General features: G+C 41.1%; 1 protein-coding gene across 2 annotated transcripts; it reads right to left on the reverse strand.

Moving 5' to 3' along the window:
- Positions 1-1,004: 1,004 nt before the first annotated feature.
- Positions 1,005-18,656, reverse strand: OSTN (osteocrin). Of its 2 annotated transcripts, none has more exons than XM_075098322.1 (5): positions 18,590-18,656; positions 10,808-10,906; positions 7,759-7,976; positions 4,059-4,155; positions 1,005-3,754 (listed from the first exon to the last, which is right to left on the reverse strand). In XM_075098322.1, the coding sequence occupies exons 2-4, from the start codon at positions 10,904-10,906 to the stop codon at positions 4,071-4,073; spliced, it is 402 nt and encodes a 133-aa protein (XP_074954423.1). In that variant the 5' UTR covers positions 18,590-18,656; the 3' UTR covers positions 1,005-3,754; positions 4,059-4,070. The 2 variants fall into 2 exon arrangements, with proteins under 2 accessions (XP_074954423.1, XP_074954422.1); XM_075098321.1 differs by having other exon boundaries at positions 4,076-4,155; positions 18,590-18,655.
- Positions 18,657-19,358: the final 702 nt, after the last annotated feature.

Below are 19,358 nucleotides of genomic sequence, written 5' to 3' on the forward strand. Positions count from 1 at the left end.
CACTTCATTAACAGGAGATCTATTAATCCTATTACAGGCCAAAGACGGCATCTATGGAATAAAACCAGCTTGATTATATCAGTGAGGTCTAATGACATGCAAAATCGAGTTTGCTGTTAACATTACTTCTTTGTTATTTGCTTGGTAGTGACTCAGAACACACTTCCTATTTTCTGTTGCTTTTGTGCTAGTGAAAAGGTATGTGGGAGCATACTTTCACATACCCTCACAACAGCACCAAATTCAGGAAAAAATTACAGCCTATTGCCAAGAGAATGATCTCTTTTTCTTTAAGAGTTTGGTGCTCCAGCTGAAAGGGAGGTGTATTACAAGAGCTACACTGAGTGCCCCAAGCTGGTTTTCAGCTCAGATGCTTTCAGCTTGCAGGAAACCCCAGTGCAATGAAAGGCCAGAGCAGCAGGCTCCATCTGTTACCTGCTAGCTGTAGCCATGCATTCCCGACCCGGTGTGACAACTCATCACCAAGTCAGGAAAAGGAATACAGTGTCTTCCTTTAACAGCTTGCTTCCTATTTAACAGCTTGCTCTGATCCTAGGCACAGGAATTCCCTGGAGTGCAATGCACCATGCTGGTTAGCAGTGATTTTTAGCTCACACGTTGTGCTACATCCTATCAGCACAGTTATTTCAGTGCTCACGGTACCCAAACTACCCCATTATTGCCTCACAGGCACTCTATGTTGTTGTGTTAGCTGCTTCTGCCAGAATGATAATTAAGCGTCGAATGCAATTCATTTACTAATTCGAAGCAAAGGCAGTGATGGTCTCCCTGGGCTCACCCTCAACATGTCACTGTGGGGTCCTGTCCTTTCTCCTAAACACACAGAACAGAAACTCTTCCTCAGGTGCCATCTCCACGTTGTGGCTGCTCACACCTTATCCGTGCTTGGGCAGTCACTCTTGCTAAAGTTAATGACCCACAGGCAATAATTAAAGGGATTTCCCTTAGACATTCTAGTAGACCATGTTGATTTATTAGCAGAAAATCTTCACAGGCATCTGAATGGATTTGCCAACAGGCAGCACAGGGCAAATCTAGCGAGCAACAAATGCTGCAGTATAGCCTTATTTCACGTTTGTTGACATCCATGCTATGCACAATGACTGAAGCTGTCCAATATTGCCTCTGAAAACAAATTGTGGTGTTCAGATTTTCAGACATCATCATATTTTAAACAGCCAATTTTAAACCTGCCAATTTATGGATTTTAAAGAGTGCTTTTTGAGCCACAGGAGGTCTCAGTGTGCTCTGTGGTGGATGGGGCAGAGGAACAGACCGGCTGTTGCTTTCTCCCAAGTAATCCAGACAGTGAGGTGGAAGCCAAGAGCAGGACTGAAGCTCCCAGCTCCCAGTTCCAAGCAACACCACCACAGACACCTCTGTCCTGCTTTGCTTTCACATCACCCCTCAGATGGAGGGCATTTCTGCACACAATTTACAGGCTTTAAAAACCCCAATTTATTTGGAAGCCCAGGCTAATACCTGCCAAGCGTTAAATATTTTTATGATCCAGCAGTGTCTTTGCAAAGCCGCTGTGATAGCATTGGATTCCTCTGATCTGAGTCTCCCAAAACATGTCATGCAATGACTGTCCATGCTGCTTTTGACAGACAGCTGTATGAGTGGTCAGGTCATCACTTCCATAATCTGCCCATGCCCCATACATATGGCTACCTTGAAAGCAGATTATTTGCAGACTGTCTCGAGGAGCTCAGTGCAAGATAACTGTTTACTAAACCGCAGGGCAGGCTCAGGGTAGGTAGTGGCAGTACACTGCAGAGGACAGGGTCAGAGCTTCTCTGGGACTGCATTTGCAGACTTGCTTGTAGCATGGACAGAAAATCCTGTCTCGAGTCAGCCAGTCTACATGCACCCACTCAGCCCAGCTCTCAGAGCTTTCACCTGCAAACTTAAAGGCAGAAAACGAGCAGTGGAACCAGGGGAAAAGCAGGGAGCAGAAACCCGCGATGACCACATAAGGACTTAACAGTGCTTCTTTCTTTCTATGACTTTCAAGAACTTGGTCTGGGAAGCATCTGCAGTGCTTCACCTCACACGCAAGCACTGACAACTCACCCAACAAGAGAGGAATGATTACCTACCTCAGCTAGAGAGTGCTCCACCTGATGGGAAAGACGGGGGCACCTCTTGATGTTATTTACTGGTTTGTGCAGCTGCTTTCAGCAGCATCAGCCTATATTGGAGATGTCAAGAAAAGCAAAGTTTCTTGAAAATTTCCTACGGCTGGACCAGTCCTGGTCTCAGGGCAGGGCTGTAAGCAAGAAGGAAAATGAGAAGGGCCCCTGCTATGGCTGAGCACTGCCCCTCTCAGACATGAATTGGATGCTACCTGCCCTTCCGAGTGAGAGCCTCATCTCCCACTGTGGCCTGAACTGGGGCAATTGTCCCAAAGTCCCACTCCTCACAATAGCTTTAACTTCAAAGATTCATTGACTTCCCAACTCATTTCCTGTAGCTGACTGAGAAGCTAACTACATTTTCCCCCATTTGCTAGCTTATGGCCAGGTGCTTTGTGCCTCATATAAGATTAGGAAATTAACATGTAATTCCTAACTCCGGCCTTACTCTCTGTCTAACACAGGGTGTTTGGCAACAAAATTTTTTTTCCTTAGTCCTGCATAATCCCTTTCTTAATGGATCTTCTTTTGCAATGCTAAGGATGATTTATACCCAAGAACAGCAATCCAATGAATATAGCTGACATGGACCAAAGTCCAAGAAGGAGCATGTGAGGTTTAGAAAATATCAGCTAGGAATCTGAGCATTGAGATGTCAGCAAACAGCTCTTTTCAGCTGTATTTTATAATCTGGAAAGAAGTGAAAAGCATGAAACAGGATTTAAGATAACCTGTTTACCCTGAAATGGAGAGGACATGTTTACTTTTTACCAGAGAGAGAAATACTTGAACTTCTGGAGTCGGATGTCTGATTATGCCCCATGCACATATCAAGAGGCTAAAATAAGGCATATGATGCAGATGGCCTAGGAAGCAGATGACTTCATATTTGGACACTATCCTATGTTATGCACAGCGAGGAGTGAAATGTATTCTTCAGCTTAGAGGAGGAAACTAGAAGTCTCACCACATTTCAGGATCTGCCACATGATGAAAACATGTCTAAATATGGTACAGAGGTAAGAGAAAGACTGCTAAAAACATCAGGACAAATACTAAGGTCTAAGGCCACAGTTCTTTTTTAGGCTAACTCCTAGTGAAGTCAGTAGACATCTTCTCCCAGACAGCAGTTCAAATAAATTCTAGGTTTGTCCCATATCTGTTATATCTTTCCTTCATCTACCAAACACACACCCTCTTGAAAGAAATGTGCAAAGCAAACTGTCTGCTTTTCATGGACTGCTGTTGGTATCTCTGGAAGTTTTATTTTCAATCCAAAAATTCTAACAGTCCTTGCTAGGATAATGAACTGCTGCAAGTTTAAGAAATAAATGCCATGCAATTAAACTATATACATGTTTTTCTGTTCCCTCCTATCAGTGACACCGTGCACAACTGTGAGAGCGTTCTGACCTGATGAACTGAATTTGTTATTTGTATATGCAACATTTGTAAAATGTAATGTGAAACAGATTTTGCAGGAGGTCGATTCCTTGAGTGTTGTATCATTAGTCAATGACAAGACATGCAGTGATGCATCTTCCATATTTCTCTAATGTTTTCAATACAGCATCAGTCATTCTGAGCAGAAGTACCTGTAGGCAGAAAAGCAGTAAATGTTACATTTTCCCATGTCAGAAATGCAAGGCTTGGACAAAGACACTGTGAGGTGGTCTACAGGACATGAAAATGTTAGGAATACTTGTTTTCTTGTAGGGGGATACTAAGTTGTAATTTAGGGTATTCAAGCTAACTTGACAGTCACAATCCACGTTATAAGAAGCTATCATTCCCCAAGGCACTCTTTCCAAGCCTACCGGCATGACTTGAGTACTTCCATGTAACTTAGAACAGGTGGGGTTCTCTGAGCCTGCCCACACCCAGAGAACTTTGGCTTACTTGCAGGAACTGCTAACCCTTGGTGTTGCCAAGATGGCTCACTCCAATCCGGTCAAGAGGAACTCCAAACCGTCTCTTAGGCAGCTCAACCACTTTCCTGCATGGGGGAAAAAAAGCAAAGGAAGGAAAGATCTGGGGAAAGACATCATAGGAATAATCAAAGTGTTACTACATCTTTGATTCCTCCACTCATGCCACTAACAACTTATTGTTCAGACAGAACAGCTGTGCAGGAGCAGCCAAAGATGTGAGTGTTTAAAAATAAGATGCTTCACTTGTCTTACAAAAGAATAGGCAGGATTTGCACCTGTTTTGCAGACTGGCTGATATTGATCCACTATCCCTGTTTTTATTCATCAGCATATAACTTCACAGGTTAACTGCTAATCATAAAAGAAAGAAGATACATTGCATGTATAAAGGGGAATTGTTTCATGCATAGTATCATATACTTCAGGTGACCCATTAGCCTGGCTCCCTGGAATCTCCAGAGCCAGCTGGAGCAATGATAAGCAAGTAGGTAGAAAATACTGCATAGTAACAGAGGGGACAAATCACAGAAGCCCTGGCAGGATTTTCCTGCAATGTCTCTTGCAATGCACTGCTCTCAAAATTGTATAGTAGCAACCCTTTGATGAGAATGAAAATGGGAGTTTTTTGGTTTTGGTTTTTTTTTTCCTCCATATGGTACATTTCGTGATGATTTGAGGGCATGAGAAAAGTGAGAAAGAAGTTATATGCAGGAATATATTATTACTTTTTTATATAAAAAAAGAAGTTTTCCCATCTTAATTCAGCATTTTTTGAGCATTTTTTCCACCAGCAGAAATTGTAATTAATTGTGGAAATGAGATTTTCTGCAGCTGAGAATAACCTCAACTTTCACCCTTGGAACTACTTGCTAGTGAAATGCAAGTCTACGAAAAGCCCTGGAAGATGAACTTTTTTGTCTATCTGTCCTCATAAAGGAACATAAATAACAAGAAATCTTGTTCTGCAGGTTGGCAAATGCAAAGTAACTAGCAGGACAGCATGCTATGGTGCACTCTAACTCTATGTGCTAGCACTGCCATGGTTACAGAGCCTATGGCGCTGGGGTCTCTGTACACCGTGCCCAGGACTATCTGTCTAGTCCATGGCTCATATGAGCAGTCTCCTTTCCTCACACCTCTTTGACATGGGCTGAAGCCCAGAGGCATCATTCCAGCATGAGCAGCCCATTTCACACTGCCTTTTTTCTAGCTGCTTTTCAGATGAGGTCAAGAAATGGGAATTGACACTCTACCATGTGTGTAGGGACCACCACATCAGTCATGCTGGAGCAGCTACAGCACATCACAATGAAGGGGAGCCATTTGTATAGTCCTCACTGTCCCTTCCTCAAACATCTCTGTTGCGCTAAGCCACCGAGAAAGCAAAGAGAAAGAACGCCCAGGGCAGTACTCTCTTCCCCCCCGGTGTAGGCACAAGCTGGTGAGGGGCAGGTGGGAGACTTGGGCTGCTGGACTCATACTGAACCTGACCTGATAAAAACGGGAATTAATTTCCGATGATTGGCTTATGATGGGGAGCGGGGGGATTCTGTGTCATAAGTTGTAGTACCATCGTGCTCTGTAGTTAACAGAGAAGGAAATTGTAACCTCAAGCCAAGGGGAAAGGCTGAGCAGGCAGGCAGTGCAGTGCAGTGGAGCTTCCCCTCTCGTGGCCATCCCGAGCCACAACAGGACAGCCACTGCTCCCTCCCCAGGCTGCTGCACCGTTTCCATCTTCCAAACCAGACTGTGCCTATTTCAGCACTTTCTAGGGACAAAGTGATGTTCTTTATTTAAAATAGCCTTTTCTAAGATTCCTGGAGTCTCCTTCTCTCCCTCTGTCTGTAGATCTTTCTACATGTTCTGAGGACTCATGTCTTCTTGCATGCTTTTCCCATGCTATCAAAACTTTATAAATCAATGTTGATGAGCAAGATTATGATCTGGGCCTTCCTGTAACTGGTGGTTGCCACAACAGTCTGTTAAGTGGACTTATATTTGAATTGCTCTTTTCCAAAAGTTTCTGCTGTGTTGCCAGGCTCCACACACACTGTATTAATTCAGGGGGCTGAATCTATTGAACAGCTTTCGCACTTCAAAAGTCATTACCTGGTCTCTAAAGGTAACCATCTCAGCTGGTACAGAAATGGGCTGTTATCTACTGTGTGCATGACAGTCCTCTGCTTTACTCGTCTAAGTGCAGCGGCCTCTGCCTGTTTCCCCCTAAAGGTACAGCCTTTCTACTGTGTTGTAGCACTCATCTGATCTGTGGTCTGTGCTGATGGTAGTATCTGACTATCAATGCAGTGATCAAGGCAGCTCAGAGGTTCTAAAAAATAATTCAATCCCAAACTCAAAAGCTAATCATTTCCCCCAAAGTAATAATCTCAATGCAAAACTGCAAACTGTGCTGATGATACTGGGAAAGGAGGAATTTTGTGCAATGTGTCACTCATTTGCATGAGCTTATTATTCAGAGACAAGCTGTTAGAAAACTTGGATAATTTTCACAATTCCCTTTTTCATGGTTTTTTCCTTGTACTGCATATAGAATGAAACAAGATTTCCACCCAAAAAGTACAAAACAAATTGGGAATACTATGTACTTTTTCATAAAAAGTGCACTGCAGCTTCAAGAATTACCTTGTATTTCTTCCCCTGGAAGGGGAAAACATGCTAAAAAGCATACAAAGAATGAGCTGATTCTGATTTCTTGAAGAGATATACAGAACAGAATAGCTCTACTCAAGGTTTTAAGAAATTCGTATTTTATCACTTTTGGCTGCAGTCAAAAAGTCCTAGTAGCAGACTGGGTAGATAAATGGAAAAACAATATGAAAATATTGCAAAACTCTGTTTGAAAAAAAAAAATACTTGTAATGTTGACTGGCTCTTGCAAAAACTTTCCACTTCCAGATTAAGCTTTAAGCATGTTATTAAATACTTCGTGGCACTGGGGATTCCATCCAAAAGAAGACAGTTACCAGAAGAAAGGAACAAGACAGTTAATCAGATACAGCGACCAGCCCCTTGAGCTTTGCCCCGAACTCACTGGCTCACCCAGCCATACCAAACATCATTGCTTAGCCCTGTTATAATCATGGTTATCTTCAAATGTGTACTGTGAAGGTATTGCTGTACCGCTGTATTGATTAAACTCTGCTTTATCATAAGTTGATTGAGGTCTTCAAACACATTCTATTAACTGCCCATTTTCATGACATGTTCTTCATCTTGCTATTCAAGACGTGCACACCACCATACCTTCCCTTCACCCCAGCCTTGGGGACACCTAGTCCTGCCCCCTCTGCTTTTGAACCACAGGCATATTTTTGCTTTAAATAATCTCATGACCAAAACGGCAGTTTTAAACTGAATGTTGGTTCACATGAGTGGAAAGAAACATACCAAAAAAAACCCCTATGCTTGAATGTTCTTTGTTAGCTGTATGGAACTGCAGGGATAAATGAACTAGTACGTGTATTATACCTCACAGCTGAAGGATTACACACCATGCAACCAGAATGGTTTCTGGTACCCTGATCACAAGCACCTCACAACTGACCAATAAACCTGCTGGTGGCTAAAGCTAACCCAGATGTATCTGGGACACCTACCAAGAGCCTTACTTCTAACTTTATCACTGGTAGGAGCATCTAAGAATTTACCTCTGCTTGCCTTTAGCATCCACAGAGGTCGAAGAAATCCTGTCGATTGGGGAGCCAAATCCTGGGAAACTTCTCTTCTTCTTGGTCTCCGTCACCTCATTCTCCAGAGACACCAGCTCATCAAGAAGGAATAGTTTGGCTGCCAGGTTGGTAGCTGACTTGCCTTCACTGGCAATAGGATGTGCTCCCATGCCCAGAGCAGTAGAAGGCTCCAAAGGCTGCAAAAGAAAGGAGGTATGTTTGCTTGCTGCTCAAGTTCCAGAAAAACCATTTCAACCAGTGTCACAGCAGCAGTCCTATAAATACATAATCACTAGGATACTAAACGTAGGCCAATGTTTAAAAACAAAGTCCCTTCTGTGAAACATGTCCATTTTTCACTCACAGGAGTTTGCCATAAAAGGTTGGGATTTTTTTTTCATAGACTTGAACTTGCCTTTATTATTATTGCAAGAGTTATCAATATTTATTACTTCACAAAGCCTGTTTTTGTAGGCCAGCCCACTATCCCTATGTCAGCAGTGTTATTAGTTATCACTTATAGCATGAGCTCAGTAATTTAATCCTTTTTAAAACTGCAATCACCATTACTAGACTCCAATATCCATCCTGATATTATTCAGAAAACTGATTTTCATTTTTTAAATCAATGCTAATAAATAGTAATGAAAACTTATACAGAACTTTCCATCCAAAGCTGACATATTAATTGTTATGCAAAACATACCCAAGATAAACTTGCTCAGCACTGACATTCAAAGAATTTATGCAGTAACACTATGTGAGGAGAAGGAAAGGAAAGAACAGTATGTTGACTCGACACAGAATTTTGAACCTTAGTTAAGACATCAGCCTTTTAACACCTTTTCAAAGCCAAACTCTACTTTGCTATCTGAAATAGCTGAGGATATTGGGGTCTATCAAGAGAGAAATGAAACAAATCAAAATTAAATAGTTGGTTTGCAAATAAGAGAAAAATATAGGGCAGCAGCTAGTCTACAAAAGCAGGTGTCAAGCTCAAATCATTCTCTCTTCAGCTGAAACGTTTTCCTTCTTGCTCCACTTAATCTTCATGGAATTAGATAAAAATTTCTAACTAAAACTTTTATTATATGCCTTGAAGCATGTTTTTGTCTCTCTTTAGAAGCACACCACTGCCTGTCTTATTCATACACAGTGGGTTTAGTACAAACGTAAAGGAAGCCATCACATGGATGATGTAATATGCTTGTATCTACTGTGGTCCACACTGTAGTTGTGGTGATGACATTTCCCACTACTGACAAGTGACATAACCGGTGATGGAGTGTATAAAAATGTGCTCTTTATATAACAAGGAGCATATGACCACAATGATCGCACAAATGATGTAGCACTGTTAATACTTTTGTAAAGGATCTCATATTGTCCTCTGACTTTATTTTTTATGAACCTCAAGTACACTGAGCAATCCTTTCTGTTCCCTTTCAGGGTTAAAACTTTCATATAAGTTTGCAACAAAATTGTGCCTTTAAAAAGACTGAACTCTCCCCTCTGGTTAGTGCGGATAAATATCTACAATAACATTTGAAACTAGAAGGTAAAAACTAGCCTCTGCTCTTGAGTACTTTGTGCAGTCCCACTTACTTGGTCTTAAAAAGGATATGATAGAATTGTAAAAACTAACGAGACAGTTAAAATGATAGTCGGAGACAAGTTTTCCTATGGTCAACAACAAAGCACAACTTCACAGATAAGCAAATAGTTAAGAGTGGGGATGGGGGTACAGTGGAGGGTTTATAAACTTCCAAGCAGCAAAGAGGTTAATAACGACTAGTAATATTTTCCTCAAGAAAAACAGCTCCCCAGTCCACCCAGTGAAGTCATCAGATGGCAGATTTAAAATAAATATAAGGAGCTACTTTTTAAACACAGCACATAGATGAAGTGGAACACATCGCGAAAGGACATCATGGATACCAAGATTTTAAATTGTTTCAAAGACATTCAGACTCAGTAGCAGCTAAAACATGCCCTGGTCCAGCGCAGGTCTCTGGACCAGAAAGTCTCTGAAGATGTTCTGTTGTTATATTCTTTTCACCAAAAAAAAAAAAAAATCTATCATTGGTAAAGACAGGATGCCAGGTCTCTGTGGCATCAGAACAGCAGCTGCCGCAGCACTGATGTGGGGAGCGGTTCCCCCAAGCCCTATTTTCTATTACAAATATTATTTTGTATAATCAGGGCATAGTTATCTGAAGACAGAAAGCAAGGTAGAAGGATCCATCAACATTCTTCACTACGCATCTAACTTCTAAGCTGATCTTAAAAACCTCTGTAAAGACTCTACAGCCAAACAGTGCTACTTTGATAAAACTTTTAGATCCTTGATGTTTTTATAGCATGAAACTATTACATAAATACCGTTCCTGCCAGAACTGTTTTGTGTCAAGATGACATGAAAAAAGAGGATAGAGTAGAAGTAATTTCAGGTGCAACCTCTGCATATTGTACTGGATGAAATGCGAGACATTTGCTGCTTTCCTTTGCAAGCTTAGGCAAGTTACGTTGCTGCTTCCCTCTCTTTCTCTCTCTGTCTCCTATAATTTGTAACTTTTGTGCAGGTGGTGTTCTCTCAGGGATCTCCTTGTGGCTTCTGAAAGCTGCAGACTTCTCATGCATTATTTGTCTTTAAGAAGAAGGAGGAAACCTTCCCTTCAGTGTTAGAAGAGTTTGCTCCTCCCCACCCCATCATCTCCTTCCCCTCTTGAGGAAGTTCGCTATCCAAAGTCACTGGACAACAGTTTTAACACACAGAAAATCCCATGATGCTTCAGGGGAAGTTGCATGAATCTGAGTGAGACTTAATTCTGCCTGTCCTCCCAGAGCCATGCAACTTGCATCACTCTTCACTGGGGAACTCCTGCTCCTGCTTTGCCCTCAGAGAGTCAATACCCACTGTTCACCTTCCAACACAGTTTGGAGATCATGGTGTCTTCCACACTCTGTGGCCAAGAACAACCAGAGGAAGAGCAGGGTTATGTGACAACCACCAGAAACATTTACCTACCTCTGGCACTGCCTCCACGAGGAGCACTGAGCTAGAGTGCCACAGCAGCAGGGTAGTCGCAAGGGCCAAATGCACGACAACAAGCTGGAACTGCAGCATCTGTAAAGGAGAACAATCCATTAATGGTTTCACAGATGCATTCCCAAGTTTGCAGAGGAACCTTGCTCCAGAGATCTTTAAGAAGTGAAAGCAAAGGCAGGTTCTGCTCCCATGGCTGTTAATATGTTTTATCTTACAGAGTCACTGCATAAAAACCAGATAGTGTCAGCTGACTGCCCTTCACCTCTGGGTGGAGAATCAGCTCCCTCCTTTTTGCTCCTTTACAGCCCTCCAAATCTTTTAATTCCTTTCTGCACAATGGGCCAGTCCTTGCAGAGGCAGAACTAATGAATGCAAACTCGTGTTAAAACCAGATGAACTAGACACTCACTTGTAAGCAGGGGGACTTTGGCTCATAACCACCCAGGTTGCCCCTGACCTTCCCACATGCTGGACAGGCACCTAAAGCTATTACAGAAATCACATACCTTCCCAGCAGCAGTTCGAAAGCAAGGCTGCATTTCACCAGTCCTCAACATGAGTTAATGGTAGCCACAACTTCCAGGATCTTATTTGGAACCTGAAGTAAAGTTATCCAGCTCCCATATGTGGGAAAATCTTACATGGAAATCCATTGCTCAGGTGATGTCCTGACCACATTCCCCAGCTGCAGAACTGCAGATGCTGACAAAGCCTTTAAATAATGCAGGGAAGGTGAAGTTTTGGGAGGCTGTCCTGGTTTCAGCTGGGACAGAATTAATTTCCTTCCTGGTAGCTGGTATAGTACTGTGTTTTGGATTTAGGATGAGAATAATGTTGCTAACACAGGGATGTTTTAGTTACTGCTGAGCAGTGCTTACACTAAGCAAAGGCTTTTTCTGCTTCTCGCACCACCCCACCAGTGAGCAGGCTGGGGGTACACAAGAAGCTGGGAGGGGGCATAGCCAGGACAGCTGACCCCAACTGACCAAAGGTATATCCCACACCATATATGCCTTGCTCAGCAATAAAAAGCTGAAGGAAGAGGGGGGACATTTGGAGCAATAGTGTTTGTCTTCTCAAGTACCTGTTATGCATGATGGAGCCCTGCTTTCCTGGAGATGGCTGAACACCTGCCTGCTAATGGAAGGAGTGAGTGAATTCCTTGCTGTGCTTTGCTTGCGTGCATGGCTTCTGCTTTACCTATTTAATTGTCTTAATCCCAACCCATGAGTTTTCTCACTTTTACTCTTCTGATTCTCTCCCCCATCCCACCAAGGGGAGTAAGTGAGCAGCTGTGTGGGGCTTAGTTGCCAGGTGGGGTTAAACCATGACAGGCTCAGGAAGCTGCTTCCTGCAGGAGTTTCTCTGGCTGTGGGTTTAGGCTGCATTGTTTAAGCCCTTGTTTGGATCTAGCTCTTAAAACCTGATGTAACTCCAACTCGTGCAGGTGGGAATATTTCAGCTGATGTTAATAAGAACTAGGCTGGGGCCTCTAGTGCTGAATGTATCTGCTAATTTGCTGATAACTCTGTCTCTGGGTCCTGCCCCAGAGTATAATTCCAGCCTGATTCTGCCATTCTTTGCTGACTCTCCACTTGGCAAGAGCAGAAATAAAAAGTATATATAAATACATTTCTATGATGTACGATAGTTGCTTTATCCTCTGCATAGAAAATTTCCCATTAGCTCAGGCAGAAAACATGGTAAAAACCATTTGGATTTGTACTTTTTCCCACATTACAAAAGAAAAAAGCCACAAAAGTGTTTGGAGTCCAGTTTTAAAAAGTAAAGATATAAAATTTGTAGTGTTGTTTCTTGAAACTGTTTCTTGCTTGGCTTTTTCAATACTTTTTACATGTTCTTCTGTTATTTGGTTACCCCATTATAATTTTTTTTATATTTATATATTGTCCATGAGGGATCAGCAGCAAGGAAGAAAGCTGATGGTTATTCTGTAGGGGTGAAGCAGACTAAATTCACTGGAATCAAAGGACTAGGACAAAGCAGTAAACCAGGTGGTACTACTGTCTCTCAAGTCCAATGGCAACAGCCATTAAAGTCAGACAAGAGTCTGTCCCGGTGTTTTTAAAGCTGTAACCTCTATAATGTATATTTTTATATGTGGGTGTGCATTGAAATTTGAAGTAGTAGTCTACTACCTTCACAGGTAACCACATCCTGATTATTTGGATATAGAGACATAAAAATAAATGGCAAGGTTAAAAACACATTTGTTATGGTTTAAGGTCTGTGCTGGCATTCATTCAACCCAAAGACCAAAGACCTAAAAATAGCAACTGGTACACTAATCAAAATAAACATTAAGGCACCTGCAACACAAAAGACATTTGATTAACTGGTTAGAACTTGACGCCAGTGAAATTAGAAGCAGAGGAAATTGTAAGGACTTAAAGCTTGGCTCTATTTCCCATAGAAATGAGTAGCTAAGAAGCAATGTCACTGGTTTAAAAGGGAGCAAAATTAAGTCCAGCAAGATCCTGTTGTGCTGATTTTCATGTGTTGTTACGGCCAAGGCAGGAGAAAGAAGCAGGTTTGTTCTGTTTGTTACTGGAGGAGAACAAATAAAGCTCTGACCACCCCGTGGGACTTTGCAAGACACACGCTTCTCACTTGTATTGAGTTTCCACCCTTCTTCTAGAAAACTCTTCACCACCAATTTCACAGAGATAGGTCAAGGGACTGGGGTATACTTCCATGTCTTTAGTATCTCAGGGTCTGGTCTGGTATATCTGACATAAAATATGGTCTACCCTTCTCCAAATGTAATTGCAAGTCTGAAATTCAGACATATTTATGTTTTAGTGATATTTTACCTTGAAATGTGTCAAAAGCAAAATTCCTCATAAAATTAGCTATCTTTGTTGCAGGTCCAATTAAAATAAAAATAAAGATAAAAGAGAGAACATTATTTTACCTTATCAAAGCAGGATAAACATTCAAAACTTTTTCTTAGGAATCTGAGCAGAGCCATTTTCCAAGAAAAGATCACAAGAAAGCAAAATTCTTTACCAAACAGAAACTGTTAAGTCTCCAACATCAAACCAAAGGACTTAAAAGATGTTTTTCTTTTAAAGAGAAAAACAAAAAACAAAATGACATCCTGAAGATAAGTGGGCTGAACAAACTCCAGACAGCATGCAATACATCACCAAGCTCCAAACCCATTGCCTGTCAAAAATGGTAACAGCTGTCATTGTTCTTACCCATTTGAACTATCATATTTCACATTACTGTGGAGATTACTCCGCAAGTATAAATCACAAGAGCTTTATTTTTCTTGCTGGCCTGTTAGCAAGAGAACCGAGGCAAGACATCATGCCTTGCACTATAATCTTTCACTTCAGCTGCCACTATGTATTGATGACTATGCTCTGCTCGTTGCAACACGGGATGAGCCCAAGCTCACCTGCAAATGAGAACCTTGCTCTTGCAATGAGCACGGTGTGGCTGCACCCAGAAGCCCTTGAGGTTTTGTGCTGTATGCTCCCAAACTGGCCTGATGCAGAGCCAAGGCATAACTATCCCATAGGCACTGGGAAGCTCCTGGCTGTGCCCTTAGGACTTCAGTCCTCTGCTGTATGTGCACTGGGATGGTACTGGTGAGCCTCCATCACCTGTTAGCCCCTATCAATTTCTCTCATACCATGCAGATTCCAACCAGCTGGGGGAAATCACGGCTGTGTCTGTAAGCCAGTTACTGATGTATTTTGTTGTTGCTCCGAAGCCACAAACTAGAAAATTATCTGCTGCTACCTACCTTAATCAAAGGTACCATTGAGCCTTAACATTGGCCTCACCAGCCTTGGATTGGATACCTGATGGGAATTTACCTTATGACCAGTAAAGTTATGATGGATTGTAGGGGAATAGACAGGGATTGGCGACCGGAAGATCACGGGATGTGACGGAAAGATAGACTCCTCCCCATAGGAGTGGCAGGAACAGGAAGCGCAAGAGCTATATAAGCGTGTGACGCAGCTAAATAAATGGACATTTTGTATCCATCATATTGATGTCTGTGCATCACTGTCCCCAGGGTGGGTAGAGCCCTGTGTCCCGGAGATATGCGGCCCAAGATAAGTTCTCCCGTAGAAGCACACAGCTACAATGGATGAATATCTTACCGAAAGAACAACTTATAAATAGCTTGTGTGGAGCTCTGAGAATAAGTCTGCTCTTGCTGCAACAATTTTTCTCTACTTCTGAAAGTTGTAGGATAGATCCTCTGAGCATATTCATTACCCCAAAGCCAAAAATATGCCAATACCAGCAGTCCCAGTGACTTCAGAAACTCCTAAGGGACTGTGTATATCTCAAGTGTAATTTCCTGTCATGTAAATATCAAAGAAAAGGGAGAAAAATTGAAACAAATCCCACCCTCAGAAAAAAAAGCACAGTCCAAAAATAGGTTAGAGTGGTGGTTTTGCTCTCATCCCACAGACGAGATAGGAAGCACTTCTTACATACTCTTTTCTAAAAAGATACTGAAGCAAGACATTGAAGCATGGGATTGTGGCAAAATGAAATGTAAGCAGTCCGTGCCAGGTTCTTTATGTTATTAATAATATGTTTCCTGGAGTTGGTGTAGATTTTTTAACAATGTCATATATTTTATCAGATACATGGTACCGACACTGTCAATTTCTCCAATGTAAACTTCCCTCTATTTTCAGTTTCCCAACTATGTAGATGAATAGATGCAGGTAGGTTTCATCTGATGTAACCAGAGAGAACTTAAAATTTATGAACTTATGCAAGAGGCATAAGACAAGTGATTTTGAGATAATACCTAAGCATATCTGTGTCCCAGATGAAACATGTTGTCTGACAGTATTTCAAGGCCAAGAATGTTCCACGTTCTGAAAATGAAGTTCATTAAAGGTTTCTCAAGAAGGCAATTCAGATTAGTCACCGTTTTTCAAAGTCTTCATTTCAGTGATTGCATCCACTGTAACAATATGATTTCCAGTGTTTCATCCTGATGTGGTTTCATATCACCATGATAATCATCTTTGCCTGTATCTTACTGACGTATCTATTGTAAATGCTGACTCAGCTATTTTGGTAGACACACGTGCTGTCAGAGGATGCTCAAGTGTACAACTGTCCTGCAGTCTGTACTCAGATAAAACAGATTCAGTGATGGCTTAGTCCCTGCAGGGCTTGACTAGACTCTGCACTGACCTTCGCCATGGAAGATGCACCATTTGCGGGAGCAGCACAGGAATCGAACAGTTCGTATGAAGAAAGGCTGAAAATGTGGCAGAGTATGGAAAGGGTACAAATGAACACAGCTTTGCTGGGGTGCATTTGCTTAACAGACACAAGCACGAATCATGAAAAAATGTACTGACAAAGGTGAACAAACACTTGTGGAAGACCAGCCAGTCATGGTCCTCATCTCTTCATCTGAATAAAGAGCATGAAACCAAACTGCCGTGCAGAACAAATGGGGACACTTTTCCTTAAAAGGAGCAGAAAGGAGACAAACATCTTGCAAAACTGACGACGCTGTGTAATAAACCCTTTTTTAGCAGCAGATTTTAGAAATTAAAAACCCCAAACTCATATTAATACCATAAAAGTAGGAGACGCAAACAGAAGTCATAAAATCCATCTAGAAGCCTACGGACTATTAAATAAGAAGGATGCTATGAAGTGTAAGAAAATATCTCTTAATGGGGAGAACCTATTTCCACCTTTCCTAAGTGAGATAATTGAGCGAGCTACCATATTCTTGGTATGCACAGTGGAAACAAAACATTATTAGACTATTCTTCATTGCCAACAAACTCTCAACCTTACCCTATTTATATATGTACTGACTGAACATGCCAACTTCTCTCAACGTTTCTAACAACTTTACATTTAGCTTGCTTCCTTCATCTTTAGCATGAGAACTAACAACTGTTCATGTTAGAGTGCCATCTTCAGCATTTGAAGTAAAAATAAGAAACTTTTCTATCAATAAAAATCAAGAAATATATAGTGGTTTTCTACATTCAGAAAAAAATCATCTCCTTTCCTAACAGCACTGGAGTGGCAAGTGGAAGCTCTTCATACTTGGTATGAAGAGTATATTATCAGAATATGCTATCAATACAAAGACATAGGCCATTCAAAGTCCAGTAAAAATTTCCTTCAAGATATGCCTTCAAGACAAGCTCTTAAGAGACAATAATGGCATTAGAATTTTCTAACAAGAGAATCAAACACTCATGCTGATTTACTGGATAAACACATTTAAATGTTCCGATCAAGGATATTAACTGAAGAACATGCATTGCAAATGGAAATTAGAGAGTAATCTGTTTCTCTGGGTTGAAAAGGAAAGCTGCAATCGCTTGTAATCTTTGTCACGGTCAATCAAGAGAGTTCTTACAACTGTTGTTGGTTCAAGTTTTTAATTTGCTGTGTAAGAAGCCCAGAGAGGTACGCTTGTCATTCATTCAAAGAGTGAAAATGAAGCCCTAATCTGCTGAAATCAGTGTGGCAGGTATTTATAGATACTGAAGAATACCTGGTCCAGCCAGATATATTTTGCAGTTTTTCCCATCATTTACACCATAGATTTGCCTGTTTTGGGGTTGGGGTTTATTGTGGCTGTTATTCCTCATTATATTCAAAGTATTTTACAAGAAAAGTGGGTTGAGCTGCATTTTGAATACAGGTGAGCAGAGGCAGATAAATGTAATAATTTGCCCCAGGCTTTCTGAGTGAATCAGTGGGCAGAGGCACAAAACCACCCCGCTGTTCCTCAGCTTTCAGCTCCACACTCCCCATGAGAGTACGGTCATTCCACATTGAAGAGAACATTAAGGAAAGCTAATGGCACTCTGTGCTTGTGTTTCAAAAATTAGTGGATTCTGTAGCCTCTGGGCATCTAAACCAAAGGTTATTCACAGGTATTTACTTGTACAACTCCCGTCTGGGAGGCAAAAAGAAACAGTGAAATAGTTTTGAAGCCAGAATGGAGAAACGACAATGACTATCACTGAATCAGTCTGCCTTCATTTACAGTGGTACAAAGCTGAAGTAATCAGATCCCTGGATAATGATAATTACTCTGTTAGTGTAGGAATGTTTTTGCAGGGTTATTCTATAATTGCAGGAATGCATCAGAATCTGGATCAACATTTATCTAATATGGGATATAATAAAACCCTTTTGCAGAACCATAAATTAAAGACTTTTCCTAAATAATTTATCTTGTGTTTTACAATATATTACATGCAGCAAACTTGTCTACCACATAAAGTATTTAGTAATGCAAATGAATTATTCTGTATTAGCTCTTCAGCTTATTTTAAGAGGTAATATGCATTTGACAATAATAAATACAGAGGAAAATCCATAACAATATAACCAGAGAGCAGTTTACTGCAAAGCACTGCAGAAGCATGAAAGTAACTAGTCACTGTTTTAAAATGCACCGACACATCTTGTTTAAATATTGGCTGATTAGCTGAAGGAAATCAGTTTCCACTGAATATTATTAGTTCAGTTTTAGTACCAAAAATACTAGGTGATAGGCATCTTATTATCTTAATCTCCAACTGGAAAAAGAAGCTGTGCTTTTCCCATTAGACATGGGCATGTGTATACCTTGTGCATGCCTGTTAATACAAAAAACTTGAAAAAAAATTGAAAGGAAGAAAGCACAGAAGGGAAGAAATCTTCTGTAAACAGAGCAGAAGACACAAAACATCCCCAGCCCATCTCTGTCCTCACTCCTCTTACCTTGCATTGGATACAAACAATTCCAATCTTAATGGTCCTGCTATGTTCTTCCTCCTAACTTATCCCTAATGTTCAGCTTTCTTTCAGAGTTTTTATAGTCTCTGCTGTAGGCTACAAACTCCAATCCCTGCCTTTGCTTTCTCTTACATCATTTCTAAAGATTTTCCACTGATCCTTGCCCTAAACCTTTCTCTGTCCTGCACTCTCACACAAATACTTGCCTCACATTTGTGATATTTATTGCTCTGATCAAGATGATTAGGTTATAATTAAAGGTCTAGGGTTTTGTTGTATTTTAATTCTTCTCTTTCAAGACTCAGACAGCCATGGGAGTAGGAAGATTTTCAGCAGCATCAACATTCCTCTAACCTCTCACTTTTGCAAACTGCAGTACAGAAACCTGATGTCCTGAATTATTAATTTTTTTTCTTTATTTCTCAGGGACAACAGGAATAACTTTAGAAGGACTGCATTAACTTCAGGAAGAAATTAATTAGTGCATTTTTAGTAGACCAATGATATTGTAAGATACGCATTAGAAAAGGAGTGTTTTGTAAAGCAAGTCACAAGAACTTAAGTCTTTCAGACACTTCATTTCAGTTACTGAAGTGATTGTAAAGTGTGCACTATGAAGCTGCCCATCTTCCCTAGGCGGTACCAGAGGACCTATTTCTTTCCCTGTTTGCCTCGCTAGAATAAGTCTAGCTTCTCTTTTGCCCTTTCTTTTTAATCTCAGTTTTTAATTGATCCACACAACAATTGTAGACCC

This window comes from Phalacrocorax aristotelis, chromosome 7 (genome assembly GCF_949628215.1).
Source record: "Phalacrocorax aristotelis chromosome 7, bGulAri2.1, whole genome shotgun sequence".
NCBI classification, from domain to species: domain Eukaryota; kingdom Metazoa; phylum Chordata; class Aves; order Suliformes; family Phalacrocoracidae; genus Phalacrocorax; species Phalacrocorax aristotelis.

Excerpts from the sequence above, each read along its gene's own strand:
- OSTN (XM_075098321.1), bottom strand. The coding sequence starts at position 10,906 with ATGCTGCAGTTCCAGCTTGTTGTCGTGCATTTGGCCCTTGCGACTACC. Across the intron at positions 7,977-10,807 it reads TCGTGGAGGCAGTGCCAGAG|CCTTTGGAGCCTTCTACTGC; the intron begins GTAGGTAAATGT and ends TTTCTTTTGCAG. Across the intron at positions 3,755-4,075 it reads CCATCTTGGCAACACCAAGG|GTACTTCTGCTCAGAATGAC; the intron begins GTTAGCAGTTCC and ends TTCTGCCTACAG.